This window comes from Apium graveolens, chromosome 1 (genome assembly GCF_009905375.1).
Source record: "Apium graveolens cultivar Ventura chromosome 1, ASM990537v1, whole genome shotgun sequence".
In the NCBI taxonomy this organism is placed as follows: domain Eukaryota; kingdom Viridiplantae; phylum Streptophyta; class Magnoliopsida; order Apiales; family Apiaceae; genus Apium; species Apium graveolens.
The window spans coordinates 192,930,212-192,952,802 of NC_133647.1; the positions used below are offsets into that span (position 1 = coordinate 192,930,212).

Below are 22,591 nucleotides of genomic sequence, written 5' to 3' on the forward strand. Positions count from 1 at the left end.
GTTGATACTTTCACATTTCTACGTGCTGTTTTTAGTTGTTATAAATCCTGTAACTTTGTCACATACAACTTTACAATTGTAATTTTGTACTTATTTACCTGTTGATGTTATGAAATACTTCCACGCTCCTTTGTTCTGTTTCTTATTGCCATCACTTAGAAAACAAGGTAATACGAGGGTCATACATCTCTTGTGTTGCAAGTTATGGTTTTAATTTCTTAATTTAATTTTGTCTGTTAATGATTTAATATGTTGTCAGAAGATGTTTCGAAAAAGCAAGAGTTGCCTGTATAAATTGTAGACAGAAGGAGCAGTTGCCAGCAATATTTACATAACTGAGTTGATGCAATCCTACTTCTATTTTTCAAGTTTTTTTTTGTTTTTCTGAATTCTGTTTGCCTCGAACTCGTAAAAGTTTTAGTAAATGGTTCTGTAAGAAAGGAGGAGCGCATGATGCCACCTTCGCACTTAAAATTGTTGTTTCTAGTAACATTCCCGACCCGACATCATCAGCTAGAATAAGGTGTGTGGGATCGTTAGGTTTCCGTTGTTCTATGCTAACCTTTTTAGTTCGATTTTTTTGACTGTTGTAGAATTAAAGAGATTCATGCAGGCCACAGAAAGAGTTCAAGGTCATAGACGCTATCATGAAGAACTGGCTTTTGCTAGTGTTCCTGCAAGCAAGGGAATGATTAGTGAAACATGCTCAGCAAGGAAAGGTACACTTTAAACTTCTTTCTCTGGTGTTTGACCCAACACCCTGATTGCTACCAGCAACAATTACGGGCAAATAATTTATGTTTGATATGTCCGTTTCAGAATAATGACCGCTTGACTTTTTGGCACAATTTGATTATAAGAATTACTTATTGTAAAACTTTCTTTTCTTGAATAACTTTTTTAACTGATTTTATAGTTCACAGAAAAACATTGTTAATAAAATAATTCTAACCATGTTATCAGACGTCATCAAAGTCATGCCAAAAATCAAGCAGGCTCTTAAAATGCAGATTACCTATAGTGAAAGTCATCCAGGAAAATGACCTGCAACTACTGCCTTTGAATTACTTACAATGAGAAAGAAAATCATGAAGATTTCAATTTTCAATTTCTCATAAACACACTCAATCACTTGGAAAAACAAGAAAATTAGACAAGCCACTAATGATCGCTAAAAAGGAAGCAAAAGAAAAGTCATCTAAGAATTATATTGTGTAATCTGGGCTAGTATAAGAGCAAGCCATCTTACTCACATATATATGATGAAAATGTATTCATGTTCATAAATACAGCTTGCCAATAAGTCTATATATACATATTATTTTGTTTAAGCTATGCAAAAGCAAATATATTGTTAGGTGTTGCATCAAGTTGGAAGTTTGTCTGTGGAAGCACATTTGGAGGCCATAGGAAAATAAGTTGTGTTGACAGTGAGAAACAGGCTCTGCTCTCCTTAAAGAAAGTCTCGTTGATGACCTAAACTATTTATCGTCATGGACTGGAGATGATTGTTGTGCATGGCATGGAATCGTTGCAACAATGCAACTGGGCACGTCATTCAACTTGATCTCCGAAATGGTTTATTAAAAGGTACCCAGATATATCCTTCCATGCTTGATTTGAAAAATTTGACATACTTGGACTTGAGTAACAACAGTTTCAGCCAGATGAGAATTCCCCAATTTTTTGGGTCATTCAAGGATCTTACATATCTCAATCTTTCCCACTCCAAATTTGAAGGTTTAGTTCCCCATCATCTTGGAAACATTTCTAACCTACAGTACCTTGATTTAAGTGATAATTATTATTATCATTACAGTAATAGTAATTACTATTATTACGATAATTTTAATTCTCTATTAAGCATTGATAACATGAGATGGTTATCTGGGCTTTCTATGTTGAAACACTTGGACCTCTCCTTTGTTAATCTTTCCGGAGCCACTGACTGGTTTTCTTCGCTTAATATGCTTTCAAACTCAATTTCAGTACTTCAATTGTTGAGTTGTCATTTATCCAACAATATCCCACATCATCTCCCCCTTATAAACTTGACATCTCTCGTTTCACTTGATCTTAGATACAACAAATTAAACTCTGCTTTTCCTTTATGGGTTCTCAACAACACTGAGCTTGAACATCTTTACCTTGGACTCAACAATTTTGAAGGCTCCATTCCTGATTCTATTGGAACTTTGACGTCTCTTCTAGAACTCGATCTCTCTGAGAACAATTTTAATGGTTCCATTCTGAAGTCTTTTGAAAGAGTGATTTCTCTTTCTTCACTTGATGTGTCATTTAATGAATTTTAAGGTCCTCTTCCGGAGTCTCTAAGAAGGTTGACATCCCTCACTCATCTTGATCTCAGATTAATAAATTTGAAGGTTTGATCCCTGAATTTATAGGGTATATGACATCTCTTACTGATCTTGATCTTTCTAAAAATAATTTCCAAGGTTTGATCCCTCATTCAATTGGAAATTTGACATCACTTAACGTTCTCAGATTTTCCTACAATAAATTAAGTGGTGGTCTACCAGAACAAGTTTGCCAACTGTTAAAATTAGAAAGTTTATATGTAGACAGAAATCAAATGAGTGGAAGCATTCCTGAATGCATCGGACAACTATCAAATCTAAGATGGTTGTCTCTTGGTTCTAATTTATGGGACGGTTTTGTAACAGAGTTTCACTTTGTTAGCCTCACCATACTGATTGCCTTGGATATTTCTTCAAAGTCTAACTTAGCTTTGAATGCTAGTTATAATTGGGTTCCTCCATTTCAGCTCCAATATTTATTCATTGAATCCTTTAAAGTCGGGCCCAAATTGCCTCCACTGGCTCTTAACACAAAGACAAATCCAGAATATTAGGATGAAAAATACAAGTATATCTGATACCATGCCAACAGATTGGTTTATGAGTCTCTTATCTCAGGCCTTGCGGGTTGATCTATCCAGCAATGACATTAATGTGGAACAACTATCGTCAATTTCAGCAGTTCCAAATGGTTTGGACACATTAGCACTCTCAAACAACCGTTTTTCAGGTGAGTTTCCATCATTTTTATGCAATATAACATCCTTGGCGACTTTGGTTATCTCCAACAATAATTTTTCAGGAGAGCTCCCCCGTTGCTTAGGAAACTTAACCAGATTGAGATATTTTGACGTGATGAATAACAGTTTTTCTGGTGATATTCCAGTTTCTTTGGGTTCTCTTGTAAATCTTACTTATTTAAACTTGCACAAGAATAAGTTTCAAGGGAAGCTCCCTTTATCCTTCCAAAATTTGAAAAAGCTGGTCGCACTTGATGTGGGAAAGAACAATTTTTCCCTGTTGGTCCGGAAAGAAATTACCTCATCTCAAGTATATGATATTACGGTCCAACAACTTCTTTGGTGAAATTCCTACACAGCTTTGCCAGTAATCATTAATTAAAGTTTTAAACTTGGCACACAATAAAATCAGTGGAAGCATTCCTCCTTGTTTCGGAAATTTTAGTGCCATGATTACAGGTGACAAGAATGATTTATTTCCAGGATTCGATTCGCATTTTGGAGAAATGATACTAGATGATACGAAAGGATATGAGCTGAAATACACCACAACCCTTGGATTTTTATATGCCATTGATTTGTCGAACAACAATATTAGTGGAGAGATTCCGGAAGAGTTGATGGATCCCCGTAAAATAAAGATAAATGCAGAAAAGTTTTCTTGCTTGTATTGATATGATAGCCAAGTATATATAGGCTGTTACATGATAATATTTACAGATGATGATAAGGATTGATTATAACAAAATGAATAGCGTTCAATGGATCCATCAGAATGATACTTAATTTTATAGACCCATTTACATCCGATTGGAGTTTTACCTGCTGGTAATGGGCAAAGGGACCAAGTCTTGTTAGAAATAAGAGCTCGAATTTCGACAGACATCGCATCACGCCATTTTGAAGATTTGACAGCTTGAGAAAAAGTCCGAGGTTCATCATGATCAATGACCTTGGTAAGGAATGAACGATGAGAGGGACTAAACTGATTCCAAGAAATATGATTAGCTAATGGAAAAGATATAGACGAATCATTAATATTACAAATATATTGACTGAGATGGGATGGTGGACGTCGCATCCTTTGGGGGCGTTGAGGCGCAACGACCGTTGACGGTTGAATGTTATGACTAGAAGATTGCGTATCTTCATTAACCGGCGAAGAATCAAAACCAGGAGATGGCGATTCTTGTGAATCGATAGGATTATCCATTTGAACAAAATTTGGACTTGACCAAGGTGCGAGATGATCATCATCCAGAGATGTGATAGTGATATCATTAGACTGGGCCTTAGCAGGAACATCACGATATGGAAAAGTTGATTCATGAAAGATTACATCGCGAGAAACATGGATACGACGAGTATCAGGGTCATAAATTCGATACCCTTTTATACCATAAGGATATCCTACAAATATATAAGGTTTAGCGCGCACATCAAAATTATATTGAACATGCATGTTCTTAGCGAAGCACAAGCAACCGAAAACTCGTAAAGAGGAGTATGAAGGAACTTCTTCAAATAATATTTCATATGGAGATTTAAAATCCAGAAATGGTGTTGGTAATTTATTAATTAGATAGGCAGCAGTGAGTACACATTCTCCCCAAAATGATAATGGGAGGTGAACTTGAAAACGTAAAGCTCGAGCGACATCTAGTAAATGACGGTGCTTACGCTCCACAATACCATTTTGTTGAGGAGTGTAGTTACAACTTCGTTGATGAGTGATTCCATGGGTACTAAACCAATTTTGAAAAGTAGATGAAAGAAACTCGGACCCATTGTCAGACCGAATGGTTTGAAGTTGTGGAAGAAAGATGCCACCATTTCCAGTATTAATTTGAGATACTGGAAGACTGAATTGACGTTGAATTTGATTAAAAAAATGGGTTATCATATGAAAAGTTTGTGACTTAGTTTTCATTAAGTAGACCCATGTGCAGCGGGAAAAATCATCCACAATTGTTAAGAAAAATCGTGATCCATTATTGGAAGGTACCGAAAAAGGTCCCCAAATATCAATGTGTAACAACTCAAATTTTTTAGATTTACGTGTTACACTTAAAGAAAATTTATTTAGAGACTGCTTAGCTTTTGGACAAACATCACAAATAAAATCTTTATTGCCATAAATATTCTTGAATTGTCTACAAAGAAAATTAAAACGAGAATTACAAGGATGTCCCAAGCGGGAATGCCATAAATCAAATTTATTTAACTGCCGAAAAGAAAATGCAAAACTTGGATTTGAAACGTCTTCTAAACGATAAAGGCCATTTTGAAGTTTACCCCGACCAATCGTCGCCTTCGTTAAATGGTCCTGAAATAAACATGTTGAGGATGAGAAAATTGCATCACAATTAAGTTGACTCGTTAATTGTGAAACAGACAATAAATTAAATTTAAAAGATGAAATATAATATACATCTTTGAGAATGAGTGAAGAAGAAAATTTAATAACACCAATATGAGTTACTGATGCATGAGTACCATCAGGTAATTCGACCGTTATAATTTTATTTAATGAATGATATGTAGAAAAAAATGACAATGATGTGCATATATGATTTGATGCTCCTGAATCAATTATCCAGGAAGAAGTCATACAAGATAGAATGGTACCTGCTAAAAACGCGGAAGGAGAAATAGGAGAAACAACGTCTTTCTTGGCGAGAAGGGCAACAAGTTTATTGTACTGGTCTTGAGTGATTTGAGGACTTGTATTAGTGGGAACTGGAGCAATAATAGAGGCTGAAGGAGTAGGACTTGGTTTGCCAAGTTTATTCGGAAAACCATGAATCTGATAACATGTGGCCCGAGTGTGTCCATGTCGATTACAATGATCGCAAAAGGGGCGTTGACGTTTTCCAGATTGTCGGGATTGTTTTGAAACTTGGAGAATAGCAGATTCGATTGCAGGGACTGAACGAACATTAATTTCTTGCTGCTTTTCTTCTTGACGCACAAGATTATAAATGCGTTGAGTAGATGGAAATGGTTCCATGAGTAATATCTGACTGCGTATAGCGGAGAAGCTGTCATGAAGTCCTTGCAGAAACTCCATTGCACGATCTTGATTTTGTTGTTCCACGATATTTTTCGCGTTGCCGCATATGCATGGAGAAGGGGATATGATACTGTTCAATTCATCCCACAAAGACTTGAGTTGAGTAAAGTAGGAAGAAACATTCATACCTTCCTGTTTTAGAGCTGAAATAGACTGCTTCAGTTGATAAATCTTAGGCATATTGGACAGGGAGAAACGCTCCTTCAGATCTGTCCAAACTTGAGCTGCAGTATCAGCATAGAGAATGCTAGGCCTGATTTCAGGAGAAACTGAGTTGAGAATCCAGCTGCTGACTAGATCATTGCAGCGTTGCCAGTTAGTAATATCAATACTTGATGTTGGTTTTGGCAGAGAACCATCAACGAAGCAATATTTGCTCTTGGCTCGTAGAGCCATGGTAATGGCACGACACCATGAACCATAATTGTCACCTGTTAAAAGCGGAGTAACAAGGACTGTAGAAGGACTATCAGAATGATGAATGACGTACGGGTTGGATGGAACCAACGAAGTGACAGGATCGACGGGCACCCGTGTAGTAGTAGGTGGAGTGGTTTCATCGGACATGATGAATGACAAGAGAAAAGCCTGATGTACTTATTTAGGCTCTGATACCATAAAATAAAGATAAATGCAGAAAAGTTTTCTTGCTTGTATTGATATGATAGCCAAGTATATATAGCCTATGTACATGATAATATTTACAGATGATGATAAGGATTGATTATAACAAATTGAAGTGATAATATTTAAGATAATATTTAATCTATAGTTAATACAAATCTGATACAAATGCTAAACACTTGCTCCTATATTGTCGTTGATGCTCCTGGCAGTGAGCAACTGATAACTTTAACACCCCGTGGCTTATTAAATCTGAATTTAGCAGGTAATCGTCTAACCGGACGGATTCCCAAGAGGATAGGAAAACTGAAAAAACTGGAAGTTCTTGATCTCTCCAGAAATAAACTTTATGGTTCCATTCCACAAAGTTTATCAGATTTAAATTTTTTAAGCCACTTGAATCTCTCATTTAACAATTTATCAGGAAGAATACCCACCGGGAACCAACTCCAGACCCTCAACGACCCCTCCATATATGTTGGAAACAGTCAGCTCTGTGGCCGGCCTATATTAAAACCCTGCACTGGTGACACTGAATTTCATAATGTTCACAACCACAATGTAGGTAATTCAGATTCAGGTGAGGAGCGTGTGTGGTTTTATGCCGGGATAGGACCTGGTCTCTTGGTTGGATTTTTGGTATTTTGTGGTTCTTTGCATTTCATAAAGTCTTGGAGGTATGCTAATTTTCACTGTATTGAAATAGTCTTTGACAAGATAACAATTGCCGTTGCTTTGCTGCGAAGGAAGTTCCAAAACTGACAGGTGAACTCTTATACACCGACTACTTTTATCCTCTAACACAGGGACACTCATTGAAACTCATGTTAATATGTCATCATATTTCTTTTTCTTTTGTTCTCCTATAGATTTTATCATCCATTGTTCAGTGAGTTTCTTAATTTGTAATTTGGCTTTAATATGTGCGCAGATGTTTTTGGTATATCCTTCAGACTTCAGTGGATTCAGGTTGGTCATCAAGGGTTGAAACAGTAGGATGTTGTAAAAGAAATATTATTTCCAGTTTTATTGTGTACATCGTTATGTGTCAATAAAGAGATACTTTCTCGACACTTCCACATTCCTACTGTTTTTAGTTGTTTTCAAGTTATATTACATATATTGTTACGTCTCAACAAATATATGTTTTTCTGCCAAAGAAGCAGGGGAAGGTAAACTTTAGACTGCAGTGGCAGTACCACCAGGATACTTCACTATGAATACTAACAAATGCGACGCTATACGACTTAACTTTCACACGTAGCAAAGGCAAAGCAGAAAGGTAAGAAAAAGTTCTCCCTCATGTCGAAAAACCCTGTAAAGATAGGTCCCTAAAGTATCAAGAGGCTAATCTCTTTCTTTTGTTTGGTCCGGTAGCTAAAAGAAAGTCCTCGCTTTATCTTGAACAAGGGAAGGGCAGCAACATAGCATTAGCTTCAATTGAACAAGCTCAACCTTGAGGTGGTAGGCCGAAGAACAGTTGAACGCTTGTAAGAAATTTATATTTAATAGATATTGCTAGATTAACATTTGCAGATTGTAGATGTGGTAATATGCCAGACAGCCCATTTTATCCAAAAAAAATCTCAAATGCTTATATATCAGGGGTATATAAGCATTTGAGAATATTTTCCGAGTCTTCATATCCCAGTTCTCTTTGCTAATTTCCCCCTAATGTCATGTTGAGTAACGCCCATCTAAAATCTTAAAGTGTCCGAGCAAAAAATTTCTTAATGTTGAATGGTTGGTAGAGCATCCAATGTGTTTCACATGCAGGTATAAACACAACAACTTCAGATTACAGTCAACTTTGTGGAAAATTTATAAATCATCTTAGTGGAAGACTTCCCTCGAAAAGACAATTTAGTGGAAGACTCCCTGTTCAGCTTAGTATATAACAGTGATAATTTGTATCACGGACAAGAAAGAGCAAATCATCTAATAACCTGCACCTGATCGTTTATGTAAAGACCAAACTGTATTCATCTTCACGTATACAATATAGCTTGCAAATCAGCCTATATATTATTAATAGTTTAAGCTATGAAAATACACATGCATTTGAGTTTCCTTGCTCTTGTGTACGCATTGTTAGGTGTTCTGCCAAGTTTGAAGTTTGCTTGTGGAAGCAGAGTTGAAGACTATCTTCATAGAAGCTGTAATAAGAATGAGAAACTTTCTTTACTTCTGCTTAAAGAAAGCCTCGTTGATGACTTCAATTACTTGTCCTCATGGACCGGAGATGATTGTTGTGCATGGAATGGAATTGGTTGCAACAACATAACCGGGCACGTCATTTAACTTGATCTTCGAAATGGTTCTTTAAAAGGTGATTACATATATCCTTCCTTGCTTGATTTGAAGTATTTGACCTACTTAGACTTGAGTAACAACAGTTTCAACCAGATGAGAATTCCCCAATTTTTTGGGTCATTCAAGGATCTTACATATCTCAATCTTTCCCATTCCAATTTCGAAGGTTTAGTTCCTAATCATCTTGGAAACCTTTCTAAATTACAGTACCTTGATTTAAGTAATAATTATTATTATCATGAAAACATTGAATATATTGACTATTATGATAATTTCCATTCTTTATTAAGCATTGATAGCATGAGATGGTTATCTAGGCTTTCTATGTTAGAACACTTGGACCTCTCCTTTGTTAATCTTTCCAGGGCCACTGACTGGTTTTCGTCCATAAATATGCTTTCAAAATCAATTTCAGTACTTCGATTGTTCAGTTGTCACTTATCCAACAATATTCTACACCATCTTCCCTTAATGAACTTGATGTCTCTCGTTTCACTTGATCTTAGTAAAAACAGATTGAACTCTTCTTTTCCTTTATGGGTTCTCAATAACAGTGGCCTTGCACATCTTCATCTTGGGGGTAACCATTTCGATGGCTCAATTCCTGATTCTATTGGAACTTTGACGTCTCTTGTAGAACTCGATCTCTCTGACAACTATTTTAATGGTTCGATACCAGAGTCTATTGGAAGGTTAAAATCTCTTTCGTCACTTGATGTTTCATTTAATGAATTCAAAGGTCTACTTCCAGAGTCCATCGGAAGCTTGACATCCCTCACAAAACTTTCTCTCCGTTATAATAGATTAGAAGGTTTAATTCCTAAATGGATCGGAAATTTAACTACTCTTTCTGAACTCCAGCTGTCTAACAATGAGTTTGAAGGTTTGATCCCTGAATCCATAGGGTATTTGACATCTCTTACCAATCTTGATATTTCTGTTAATAATTTCCAAGGCTTGATTCCTCATTCTATTGGAAATTTGTCAGAGTTACAAAATTTGTTTGTGGAGAATAATCAATTGAGTGGCAGCATTCCTGAATGCATCGGTGGACTATCAAATCTAAAATGGTTGTATCTTGGTTCTAATTCATGGGAAGGTTTTGTAACAGAGCGTCACTTTGTTAACCTCACCATGCTGATTGCCTTGGAAATTTCTTCAAAGTCTAACTTAACGTTGAATATTGGTTATAATTGGGTTCCTCCATTTCAGCTCCGATATATATACGTTGAATCCTTAAAAACGGGACCTGAATTTCCCCATTGGCTCTTAACACAAACACATATTGTTGGTTTTAGGATGAAAAATACAAGTATATCAGATACCATCCCAACAGATGCAAGTCTCTTATCTCAGGCCGGCCTTGTTGATCTATCTAGCAATGACATTAATGTGGAACAACTGTCATCGATTGCATCATGTCCAAATGGTTTGATTACATTAGCACTCTCAAATAACCGTTTTTCCAGTGAATTTCCGTTATTTCTATGCAATATAACATCATTGGATACCTTGGTTATCTCCAACAATAATTTTTCAGGAGAGCTTCCCCATTGCTTAGGAAACTTAAATAGATTGAGATATTTTGACGTGATGAATAACAGTTTCTCTGGTGTTGTTCCAGTTTCTTTGGGTTCTCTTGTAAATCTTACTTATTTAAACTTGCACAAGAATATGTTTCAAGGGAAGCTCCCTATGTCCTTCCAGAATTTGAAAGAGCTGGTCGCACTTGACGTGGGAAAGAATAATTTGAGCGACATTCTTCCCCCTTGGTCCGGAAAAAATTTACCTCATCTCAAGTATATGATATTACGGTCCAACAATTTCTTTGGTGAAATTCCCACACAGCTTTGCCACTATCCATCAATTCAACTTTTAAACTTGGCACATAATAATATCAGAGGAAGCATTCCTCCTTGTTTCGGGAAATTTAGAGCCATGATTACAGGTGACAACGATGGTATATATCCAGGCTTCAGTTCGTATTACGGACAGATGATACGAAAGGATATTAGCTGAAATACACCTCTACCCTTGGGTTTTTGTATTCCATTGATTTGTCAAACAACAATATTGGTGGAGAGATTCCAAAAGAGTTGATGGATCTCCGGGGTTTATTGAATTTGAATTTAGCGGATAATCATCTAGTGGGAAGGATCCCTCAGAAGATTGGGAAACTGGAAAGTTTGGAATATCTTGATCTTTCCAGAAACAAACTTTATGGTCATATTCCAGAAAGTCTATCAGATTTACACTTTTTAAGCAGCTTGAAGCTGTTGGGTATAATTCTAACTAGACAGTAACAATGGACAGTTATATATATAATAACAAGAACATGACAAATAATCAACTAACGAAATAAAACATGAAGGCAATAACAAACTATAAAGACTGTAATTGACAAAGAAAGTAAAGAAAACTTATCTCTTATCGCTTTTCAAATTCTGATAAGAAGAAGAACACAACAGCTGAGTCGCCAGATCCTTCAAGAGGACTTGACTGTTCTTGAAGACATTATTGCCCCCCACTTAAGCTGTGATGGAATGCAGCAATATCGCTTCCAGGATAAAATAGCAACACATCAATCTGGCCACAGAACCAACAATGATCAACGGCGACTCGCACCTCAGTTTGCCCAAAAAACCTATGCAACTCATATATGTTTGCGAGATAGGCACCGAGACTTGTGTCATTTTAATCTCAAGTATACCTCTCAATATATAGGTATCTCAAATTGCTCTTCTTCTATTTTACTCGATGTGTACACCAAGTAACAAAACAAAAAAAGTAAACAAAATGGTTTTTTCTTATTATTTATATTATATCGTGATTAATTAATATTAATATTACAAAATATATTCAGAGTATGATTAAAATAATCCTTACTCAATATATTTTATATTAATAATTAAATAATCAATATAAATAATTAAACTTGTAATAGAAAAGAAAAATATAAGAGTTCTCACTAGTACTAGGCCACACAAGCATTCCACTTATGCTAGTAGTTGTAAACAACACTAACACAAAATACTATATAAACTCAATATCTTTCTTTTACAATACCAATGTGGGACAAAATCCCCAAAACTCATTTCAAACAAGCAACTTTGTCGTAATATATTAATGGATTCCATTAAGAAAATGTCTTAGATCCAAATATGAAAGTTCAAGTCCTCGTGTCAAGGAACAACCTCCAAGTGTTAATTTTCGGAAATCATATCAAGAACATATATAAAATATGCCTCAAACTTTCCATTTTCTAACAGAACCTCTCCTTCAACGAGTTATCAGGGAGAATACCATCCGGAAACCAACTCCAGACCCTGGAACACCCCTCCATCTATGCTGGCAACAGTCAGCTCTGTGGCCAACCAATCTTGAAGCCCTGCGCTGATGACACTGAATCACGTAATGCTCCTAACTACATTGAAGCTGATTCAGATGATGAGCGCATGTGGTTTTACGCTGGGATAGGACCTGGTTTCTTATGTGGTTTTTTGGGATTCTGCGCTTCTTGGCATTTCATCAAGTCTTGGATGTATTCTTAGTTTCACCTTATGGAACTAGTCATTGACAAGATTGGGATTGCAATTGCTTTATTGCGAAGGAAGTTCCCAAACGGACAGGTGAACTCTTATTTACTGACTACTTCCATCCTCTTTAACACATGCACACACACTGAAACTCATGTTAATATGTGATAAAACTTGCAGGCAAACTCTTGTCTAGTTGATATTTCTTTTTCTTTTGTTTTCCTATAGATTTTAGCATCCCAAGGCTCAGTGAGTTTTTTAATTTGTGAATTAACTTTGATATACGCTGATGTTATTGGTATATTTCTTTGATTTACGTAATACCAGCCTGATGGATTGCATAGTCTCACACCGATTAGCTTGTCAGATGAAGTAGCACTCTGGATGCAATTAAAACTATATCTGGATTGTTTGTGTTATTCGGAACCAAAGCAACTACACTTAAGAAATAATTCAACTTTCATTATTATTTTTCTTATCCCTGACTTGTAGAGCATGGTGCATGCGTATTAGTTTCGACTGGGAATTTGTTTGTACTTTTTCTACTCGTGCGACAAGATTATGATACTTCAAAGTAAGGCATGCTATATATGTGCTGTCCTTCAATAAGGGGTGGTACTTTGAAATAAAAAATTTATTATATTTTTTTTTGTATTAGAACATCTCCAATTATCTGCATTTTTGAAAGCATGTTAACTTTGTCACATGTTATTTCACTTGATATTTTATAACATCCCAACAACTTCGATGAAGGGCTAATAAGAATGTCAAGCTAAATGGTGTCAAATGAAGTTATCACCCCATTGACACCAACCAATGATAACTCATTCTTGTCCGGCTATCTCGAAAATTTTATCATTGCATCAAACCAATTATATTCTAGCCCCACCCGGAATTTAAATAGAGTTAGATTCCAAAAGAAACATGTTAACCAAATTGTTGTAATGTGGATATTGAACGCCGGCCTATGACAAAAAATGTGGAGCGGTGTATTTAGAAAGTATAGCTATCTATACTATATTATATTATAATAGATGAAATATTAAAAGTTTGGTAGTCGGTTGGTCGGTACTTGCTGAAATTACTTAATTATCCTTATTTAATTATTCTAATTTTAATTATCGAGTCGATCAATTCTAATTCTAATTAATATTGAAGTCAACTTCCTTTATTACTTTACCAATTTAATTATATTTTATATCGAACTCTATATCACTGTAATTTATATTAAATTCAACTTCTTCTACCAATTTAAATTTTAATTCATATCGAGTTCTATATCATTCTAATTTGTTACTTTGGGCAAAATTAAATTTAAACAAACTAAATATAATTCTTAAGATTTAGTTGATATAAAATGTGAATCGGGTTAAGATAAAATAATAATACTATCAATTCTCCTAAACAAATTATAATAATGAACTTGGATACAGTTTCTACATTTTAAGCTGGTATATACAATACATGAATACAAGTCAAATTTTGGCTAATCTGAGTGACGTGGGGCCCTGGTTTTATAACATTGAACAATCTAGGGGTGTACGTACGCGGTTCGGATCGGATCGGTTTTAGGGTAAAAGTCGAACCAAACCGCGAAGAGCGGTTTTAAAAAATTGTCATCCGCAACCGCAACCAAACCGCGAAGAGCGGTTTTAAAAAATTGTCATCCGCAACCGCATTTGCGGTTGCGGTTAACCGCGTCATTTACGGTTGCGAATTTGCGGTTATTGCGGATCGGTTTGCGGTTCAACCACTTATTTTTAAATAATTAATAATTTGCAAAAAAATAAATTTGGAATATTAATAAATTGAAATTTAAGTTACGTGATAAATTACATTCATAAATAAAATATAAACTAATACTCCGTGTGGAGTAAGGATATTAAAAACATACAAAAATGTGGAGGCGAGAGAAAAAAAAAAGAAAATGATAAAAAAAATTACATGTTAATTATATTTTTCATTTGTTTGGTTATATATCTTATAATGATTGTGAATTTGATGAATGAAGTCTTAACATTAATCTAAGATTAGTTGATAAATGTGTATACTTATTAATTTATATGATATCAACTATATTTTTGGAAATATATTTTATTATAAATATATGTTGCGAGTTGCGGTTGCGGTTGCGATTTTACGATTTTTAAAAATTTAAAACCGCATCCAAACCGCGAATGAGCGGTTTTTAAAATTTAAATTCACAACCAACCCGCGTTTCGCGATTATCCGCAAATGCGGTTCGGTTGCGAGCGATTGAGCGGTTGGATGCGGTTGAGCGGTTTATTTGTACAGCCCTAGAACAATCCATTCCTGTATATATTATAAATTTATTTCTTATTTAATTTAATTTTATGTAATAAGTGCTAGATTAAATATTTTAAATTATTAAAATGTTTTTAATTGTTATCAAAGGCATATTAATTTTACCCTTCTTATCAGCACCACATTTGTATTTTTGATAATGTGGTTTATACAATTTTTTAGTTATGTGATAGGGGTATAATTTGAAAATTTGATCAAACTACATCTACAAATTGATTTACGATTTGAGAAAAAATTACACCTATTAGCGATTATGCCTAAACATGAGTATGAGTAATTAATTACAAAATAAAAAGATTAATAAATCACTTTAATAAAAGCACACAGACCATGGAGTCAATCCCCCTCCTGAGATAAATAAAAGCACACAGACCATGGAGTCAATCCCCCTCCTGAGATAATTGATGGAGAGGTAACGAGGACGTAAGGCCCGTTTAGGTTTTTTTTTTAAAATGTAAATTATGACTTAAAATTAAAAAGTATGTATAAGTGATATGAATATTATAGTTTAAAAGTTATTTAGGTGTTTGAATAGTTTTACGAATAAGTTACTTATAATTTGATAATGTGTTTAGTAATCATTACTTATAAGTCCCTCTGTCCCTCCCAAATATTAGGCATAGAGTTTAAGAAAAATGATATCCTCCCAAATATTGGGCATAGAGTTTAAGAAAAATGATAAAATAGTGGAGTAAAGTTAAAAAAGTGAGTAAAGTAGTGAGACTGATTAATATTATTATACTCACGAGATTAGTTGTGGATGTAGTTATTTTAAAAATTATAAAAAATTTACAATTTTTTGAAAATTTTGAAATGTAAACAGTTGGAAGGGACATCCCAAGAAGGAAAGTGTAAACAAATGGGAGGGACCGAGAGAATAATTTTTTGGTACAAAATAAAATGTAAATCACGTGAATTAATATTTTTAATACATGAATATAAAATAAAAACAAGGATAACGAACTTAGGATAAAACTATAAAGTATACTCTATTCATCTCGACAAAAATAAAGTTCACTACAAGAAAATAAGGCTAAATACAACTCCATAAATACAACCGGGGTCAAATACAACCATATCTGGTTGAATTTAGGAGGCGCGGCTAAATTCAACCGCCGACCGTCATATTTAAAAACGGTTGTATTTAGGCGGTCGAATTAAGAAGCAATTACAACCGCCTAAATACGACCGAACTCAATTACAGCCGGAAACGGTTGAATTTAGCCGCTCCACTAAATTCAACCGTATTCCGTCTACTTTAGCCTCGCTTAAATTCAACCGAATAATTACAACCGAAGCCTTTTACAACTGAAAACGGTTGAATTTAGCCTTGCCAAAAAAATTTGAGGGAATTTTCCCGCCAATGGAATTTTCCCGCCAAAAAATGAGAGTGAAAAATTGGAGCCAAATATCAGCTTAAAATTTTAAAAAGTAATTTTTAAAAAAAAATCAGAAAAATAAAATTAATATTTTAAATATTGCTAAAATATGTAAATAGAAATTAATTATACATTCATTCTAGATCTTGTAATTAATTTTTAATGTTTTTACATAAGTTTAACTATTTTCAATTATTTTTACAACAGTTGAATGTTCTGTAATTAATTTTGCTAAATTCAACCGCAGGTGGTTAATTTATAATAATAATATATTCATCCAAATTCTTGTAATTAACTTTTTATTATTTTTACATATATTTAACTATTTTCGATTATTTTCGACTAGTACTTCTTACAAATGTTTAGTCCCATATTGATATTTCCATTTTTTTAACAATCAACTATTATTTTGACCCGTACTCCTCACTAGTGTTTAGTCCTATACTGATGTTTTGATTTTTTAAAAATTATTTATGAATGATCCAACCTTAAGGATGTCAAGATATATACATTTTAGTGATATGGTAAAAGTTTTATAAAAAAATAAATGTTTTTGGTTTCCTATTTTAACAGTCAACTATTACTTTGACCCGTACTTCTTACTAGTGTTTAGTCCCATACTGATGTTTTGATTTTTTAAAAATTATTTATGAATGATCCAATCTTAAGGATGTCAAGATATATATATATTTTAGTGATATGATAAAAATTTTAGAAAAAAATAAATATTTTTGGTTTCCTATTTTAAAATTCAACTATTTTAGCAGTCAATCAGTAGTTTGACGAGTATTTCTTATTACTCTTTAGTCCCAAATTTTTTATTAAAATTAGGAGCTCTTAAATCAAATTATAAAACTTTTATTTTTTATTAAAAGAATGATTAAATAATTATAATAATTTTTAAAAAATTATTTGGACTTTTTTATAAAATAAAATAGATAGTATATCTCGGTTGATTTTATAAAATGACACTCCTAAATTCAACCGATAACAGTTGAGTATAGTGACACCTCAGCGATCCACGTGATTTTTATCCAACGCACGAGATTCAACCACTAAAAAAATAATCTGACGGTTGATTTTACATTATATAAAAACAAAATTAATAAAATAAAATACTTTTATTTTTACTTTATAACCCCCCACCCCAGTTCCCACCCACCCCCGTTCCCTTTCCCCCTGTTCATTCTTCCCCTCCCCTCTGCTCCCCTCCCCCCTGCTCCCCTGCACCCCTCCCCCTTCCTTTTTCTTTTTCCGGCCATCTTTTTATTTTTTCCCGGCCAATCCCTCTTTATTCCTTTACCAATTCCCTTTTCTTCTATTTTTCTACAACTCAATCACCCGCATCTCAAAAACCATTTTTTATCTTTATTTTTCGAACAAAAACTTAGATGGGTCTTTAAAATTTGGTGTTTTAATTTCGTTTTTTATTATGGGTTTGTGTTTAAGAAAGTTGGAGGAGTATATGTATGAATTTTTTGAAGTGAAAACTTGAAATTTGTATAAATTAAATTTGGTGTTGATTCATATATTTGTTCTTGATGAATTATTTTATGTTAATATAATTATTGATAATCGATTGTACGTTATTAGCTATGCTTGGGATACTAGTTTGTTGAATTTTGTTGAGATTTACACGATTTTGAGTTTGGCCGGAAAGTTATGATTTTAATCGGAAAATGCATTATATAATTGATATGTCTTTGTTGAGGTTATATTTGAATTGTGGAAACGATGTAAACTAATTTGTTGTGTGAAATTGGACCGAAAAAACCCTTTTTTTTTGCAACATCGGAGTTATTGGAATGATTATTGTATTTTTTGAAACTCGTCGGAATCTGAGAATTTTTCCGACGAGTTTTTTTTTTAAAATCTGGTGCTCGTTAATTCAACCGCATTCGGTCGAATTTGAAACAATGTTTATAACCGTATACGGTCGAATTTATGTTTTAGGCGGAAGTTTTAAAAAAATTCAAAATTTCAAATTTTTGGGCGGGATTTTCAAATTTTAGGTGGAAAACAAATTCTACCGATTTCGGTCGAATTTAAGCGGTTGTATTTAGCCGCTCATATACTAAATACGACCGGTTTACTAAATATTACTCGAGCATTTTCGACCGGCCCAAAAACCGGTTGTATTTAGCTAAATACAACCGAAAACGGTCGAATTTAACTAAATACAACCGGTTTTTTTCCGGTTGTATTTACCCATTTTTTTTGTAGTAGTTATATTATTGATCCAGGCTTAAAAAACAACACTAAATATAATTAGATTGACTTAAGTTGATCGGTTTAATGATTTCGGGTAAAAATAAAATTAAAATTAAAAAATTATTAACCCACATTTAAAAAATTTAAATAAACAAATTTCAAATGTTAAAACTTTTGATTGCTTTAAATTAAAATTTTGGCCAAAAATTATAGGAAGCTATTTTTGTATATACCCTCAAATATAAGTAAAAGTAAAAATAAAAAATAGATACTTAGAAAAAAAAATACAAACATGTATCAAACAAAGATACAAGATAATGGAACCTGAGGGAAGACCATAACGGGGGTAGGAGAAAAAAATGAAACGAGGCTGAATGTTAGCATTTTCTACTTTCAGTTTATTTAACTAAAACTAGCTAAATATGATCATTAGCTTATTTTGCCAAATTCACTTAAAACATGCTGAAAGCCCGTATAATACACGGGGGTAAGTAACTACACAAGTTCATAAATATAGATACGGATTTTATAGTATGTGCCCAAAGGCATATATTAATAAGTTCGATGATAAAAATTTGATTGCCTCATTTTTATTAATAAATAATGATGGATTCCCTACATACACAAAAATCCCACCAATCACAATGAACCACATCATCAAAAGTGCATGATATTTAGTGTATAGAGTATACATATGAGCATACACTAAATAAACTCATTTAGAAAAAGCGTGTAATAATATACCATGCAACTTAATTTGAAAAAGTTTGGGCACTAAACGATTGCCCCGAATATATCTGAGGGCGATACAAGATTGATGAAGCGTGTTAGGATTCATGCTAGTGATAATATTTTTTCGTGAAAATAGGACTTCACTGAGGATTGAGCATTTAATAAGTATTATGTTATTTTGTTATGCTTTATTATGGTTTATTTTCTATCCATCACTATGTCTAGGTGGTAGGGGCACGTATTTTTTCTGCACTAGAATAATTCTGTTAGTTGTCTCCCCTTATATATGGACCACTCTGCATTGTATTCCAAAAAATCTGAGATCTAGTTTTATATGAGATATTTTGAGAGCTTGTTTTCTCTCCATTGCTCTTGTGCTCTACATCAATTGGTTAATTTGTAAAAGATATCATGGTATCAGAGCGACCAATGATTCTTTTCTAAGCGAGCTTGCGAATGATAGTTATAAGTTTCTCTGTATTATCTCAGTTCTTGAAGTTTTTATTGTTTCTTTGCTGTGTTGTAGAGTGAGCAGTGCTCAAGTCTTTCTTCTCTACAATGACGAGTGGAAGCACGTTCTCTTTCTTATATATGCAGAACCCTTTGTTTCTGCATCCATCGGACAACCCCTTGTCGATAAGCATCACCAAACTCCAAGGTGCTGCTGATTATCGCTCTTGGAAAAGGTCCATGGAGATCCAGTTGTCATCTAAGCATAAACTTGGCTTTGTATATGGCACGAAAGTGAAAAATCTCTCAGATCCAACAGAGGCCCTGCAGTGGGACACCTGCAACAGTATGGTAACCTCTTGGATCCATAATAATGTTTCTGACTCTATTAAGAAATCCATTCTCTTTATCGCATATGCATCCGAAGTTTGGAAGCAGCTAGAAAAGCGATTTCAACTTACTCATGGGTCACGTAAATATAAGTTAAGCAAGGAACTGTTTGAACTCAAACAAAATGGTTGTTCTGTTGTTGATTTTATACCTCATTAAGTAGTCTTTGGGAGGAGATTGAGTCTATGAATTTGTTGCCTACTCTTACCACTGTCACCCCTGAAATGACCATTTTCTTACAAGCTTTAACCACTCAAAAAGAGGAGGCCAAACTCTTTCAGTTCCTTAATGGTTTAGATGACCTTTATAGCCCACGGTGCAGTCAACTTTTGCTTTTACACCCTTTACCTAGTGTGGAAATGGCTTGTGTTGCTATCCAACAGGAGGAGTCTCAGATAGACATCTTAAAACCCTCCCTCTCTTTTGACAATGATATGTCTGCCATGTTAGGCAAAGTTGCTATCTCCCAAGATTGAAATTTGTTGTGTTAGTGTCTGTGGTGGCAAGGGTCATACGGCTGATAAGTGCTGGAATGTTGTGGGTTACCCTAAATGGCATTATAAATACAAACCTAAGCCCTCTCTTTCACCAAAACCCTCCACACAGTCTCCCAAATGGCCAAACACTAAACCCAACTTCTCACCTAAATGAGCTCACAATGTCAGTGTCTCTCACACACCTGATAATCAAACACCGCACCCCACCCTCCTCTCATCCCATCAACTCCAACAACTCCTTCAACTTTTTCCAAGCACAAACTTGTCCAACTTTGCAGAGTCTCAAGATGACACTATGTGTTGGGTTCCGAAGGCATAAAACGCAACGGATAAACGTAAATAAAATAAAAAATTTCGAAACCCAAAAACAGGATCCATGTATAATTATGGGCAGATTATGGAGATAACGAATCATACCTTTCAAGAGCTTAACTTTCACGAACTCAACGGAGATCCTACTAGCCTCCTTCTTGACGATCTGAATTGCCTCTGCCTCTCCTTGCTGCTAGGGTTTTCTCAAAAACGTACAAGTCTCTTTAACCTATCATTATGTATTTATAATGGCTGATTAAAAGGCCCATAACAGCAAAGCCCAACCCTAGTAGGTATTGGATTAAATAATAAAAACGAATTTCTATTATTTAATTAATAACTAAGTCATACTTAATTATTATGGGCAAAAACATTCCTTTTAATTCGAATATATATTATCTCAATTAAGTCTTACTTAATTATAATAAAATTCAAATAATCATCAATTAATTTAAATCCATAATTTAAATTAACTATTCCATTAAGTGCGACCCTATAGGCTATTATTTAATTGGCAATAATTTTATTCTCTAATAAAATTACAAACAATGAGCGGTATCTAGTAATACATCATTGTTACCCAATTAAACAATAATTAAATCGTGATTAGATAAAACCTTTTGTGATTAATATTTTTCGTGTAATATAATCCCTTTAACCATACATATTATAGATTAAACTCGAGGCATGTATTTAGTCATCCTCTTCAATATTAAATTCGGGTTTACTTGATCCATGAGTAGATTATCAAGACAAATCATTATTTGAGCATGACCATACTTTTATAATCTCACTCAATCAAGAGGCCAATAATATCTCTCCTAATTATAAGAGGGTTAAATCCTTTATCTATCATTCATATTTCTCATACGACTCATGATATACCCGATGTCCACATTTATCATCACCCGATCAAAAGTAACTTTTAATGTAGTCAAAGTATATTAATCCTCGTATAGAAATATAATGATTTCAAGTCAAAGGATCGTTACACCATTATCACTGTGAGTCTTTCTTATGACTTTATTAAACATGAAGAATCTCACTGTGGGTCTGTCCAGTACCATGTACTCTCACATGTACCTATGTATTGACTTTAGTATCCCCAATCTTATAACCAATGAGATGTGGTTATCTTGTCAAACAACATACTAGTCTATCTATGTATTATTATTGTCCTACATAATAATACTCGACTAGGGACCTTTAAGAATATGATATATTATATAATCTCAAGTTCAAGTCATGTACTTAAACTATACAATTTGTATCATGATTCTAAGGACATTTATTATGCTAACAAAATATCGCAGTAATTAAGGTCATAATAAATACATTTATTGAATGATCAACTGACATAAAGATTTCAAAGAATAATGTATTGCCTCTAGGGCACCTACACTAACAATCTCCCACTTGCACTAGAGCCAATCACCCATATATCTAATACCCATGGAACTAGTGTGACCATCGTGCTTCTGCTGCGACAAGCCTTTGGTCAGTGGGTCTGCAATGTTATCATTTGTGTGCACTTTACATATGTGTATATCACCCCTTTCATTAATCTCTCGAATAAGGTGAAATCTCCTGTGTATATGTTTAGCCCGGGAGTGTGATCTAGGTTCTTTAGCCTGTGCAATGGCTCCATTATTATCGCAGTATAGATCAATGGGATCTGCGATCGATGGAAC

General features: G+C 34.2%; 2 protein-coding genes across 10 annotated transcripts; both read left to right on the plus strand.

The window, feature by feature from the left end:
• Positions 1-2: 2 nt before the first annotated feature.
• On the plus strand, positions 3-13,244 carry LOC141674545 (uncharacterized). Of its 9 annotated transcripts, none has more exons than XR_012555845.1 (7): positions 3-719; positions 1,359-1,590; positions 7,462-7,520; positions 7,687-8,037; positions 8,133-9,084; positions 12,338-12,697; positions 12,932-13,244. XR_012555845.1 is itself a non-coding variant. In XM_074481276.1 (6 exons), exon 6 carries the CDS (start codon positions 9,162-9,164, stop codon positions 11,085-11,087), a length of 1,926 nt encoding a protein of 641 aa, XP_074337377.1. In that variant the 5' UTR covers positions 3-719; positions 1,359-1,590; positions 7,462-7,520; positions 7,687-8,037; positions 8,133-8,719; positions 8,851-9,161; the 3' UTR covers positions 11,088-11,924. The 9 variants fall into 9 exon arrangements, 7 of the variants coding, with proteins under 7 accessions (XP_074337377.1, XP_074337360.1, XP_074337383.1 ...); XR_012555844.1 differs by having other exon boundaries at positions 12,363-12,697; XM_074481276.1 differs by lacking the exons at positions 12,338-12,697; positions 12,932-13,244 and having other exon boundaries at positions 8,133-8,719; positions 8,851-11,924.
• A 6,565-nt stretch (positions 13,245-19,809) lies between these two features.
• On the plus strand, positions 19,810-20,250 carry LOC141714344 (uncharacterized). Its single transcript, XM_074517871.1, has one exon. The coding sequence runs from the start codon at positions 19,810-19,812 to the stop codon at positions 20,248-20,250; it is 441 nt and encodes a 146-aa protein (XP_074373972.1).
• Positions 20,251-22,591: the final 2,341 nt, after the last annotated feature.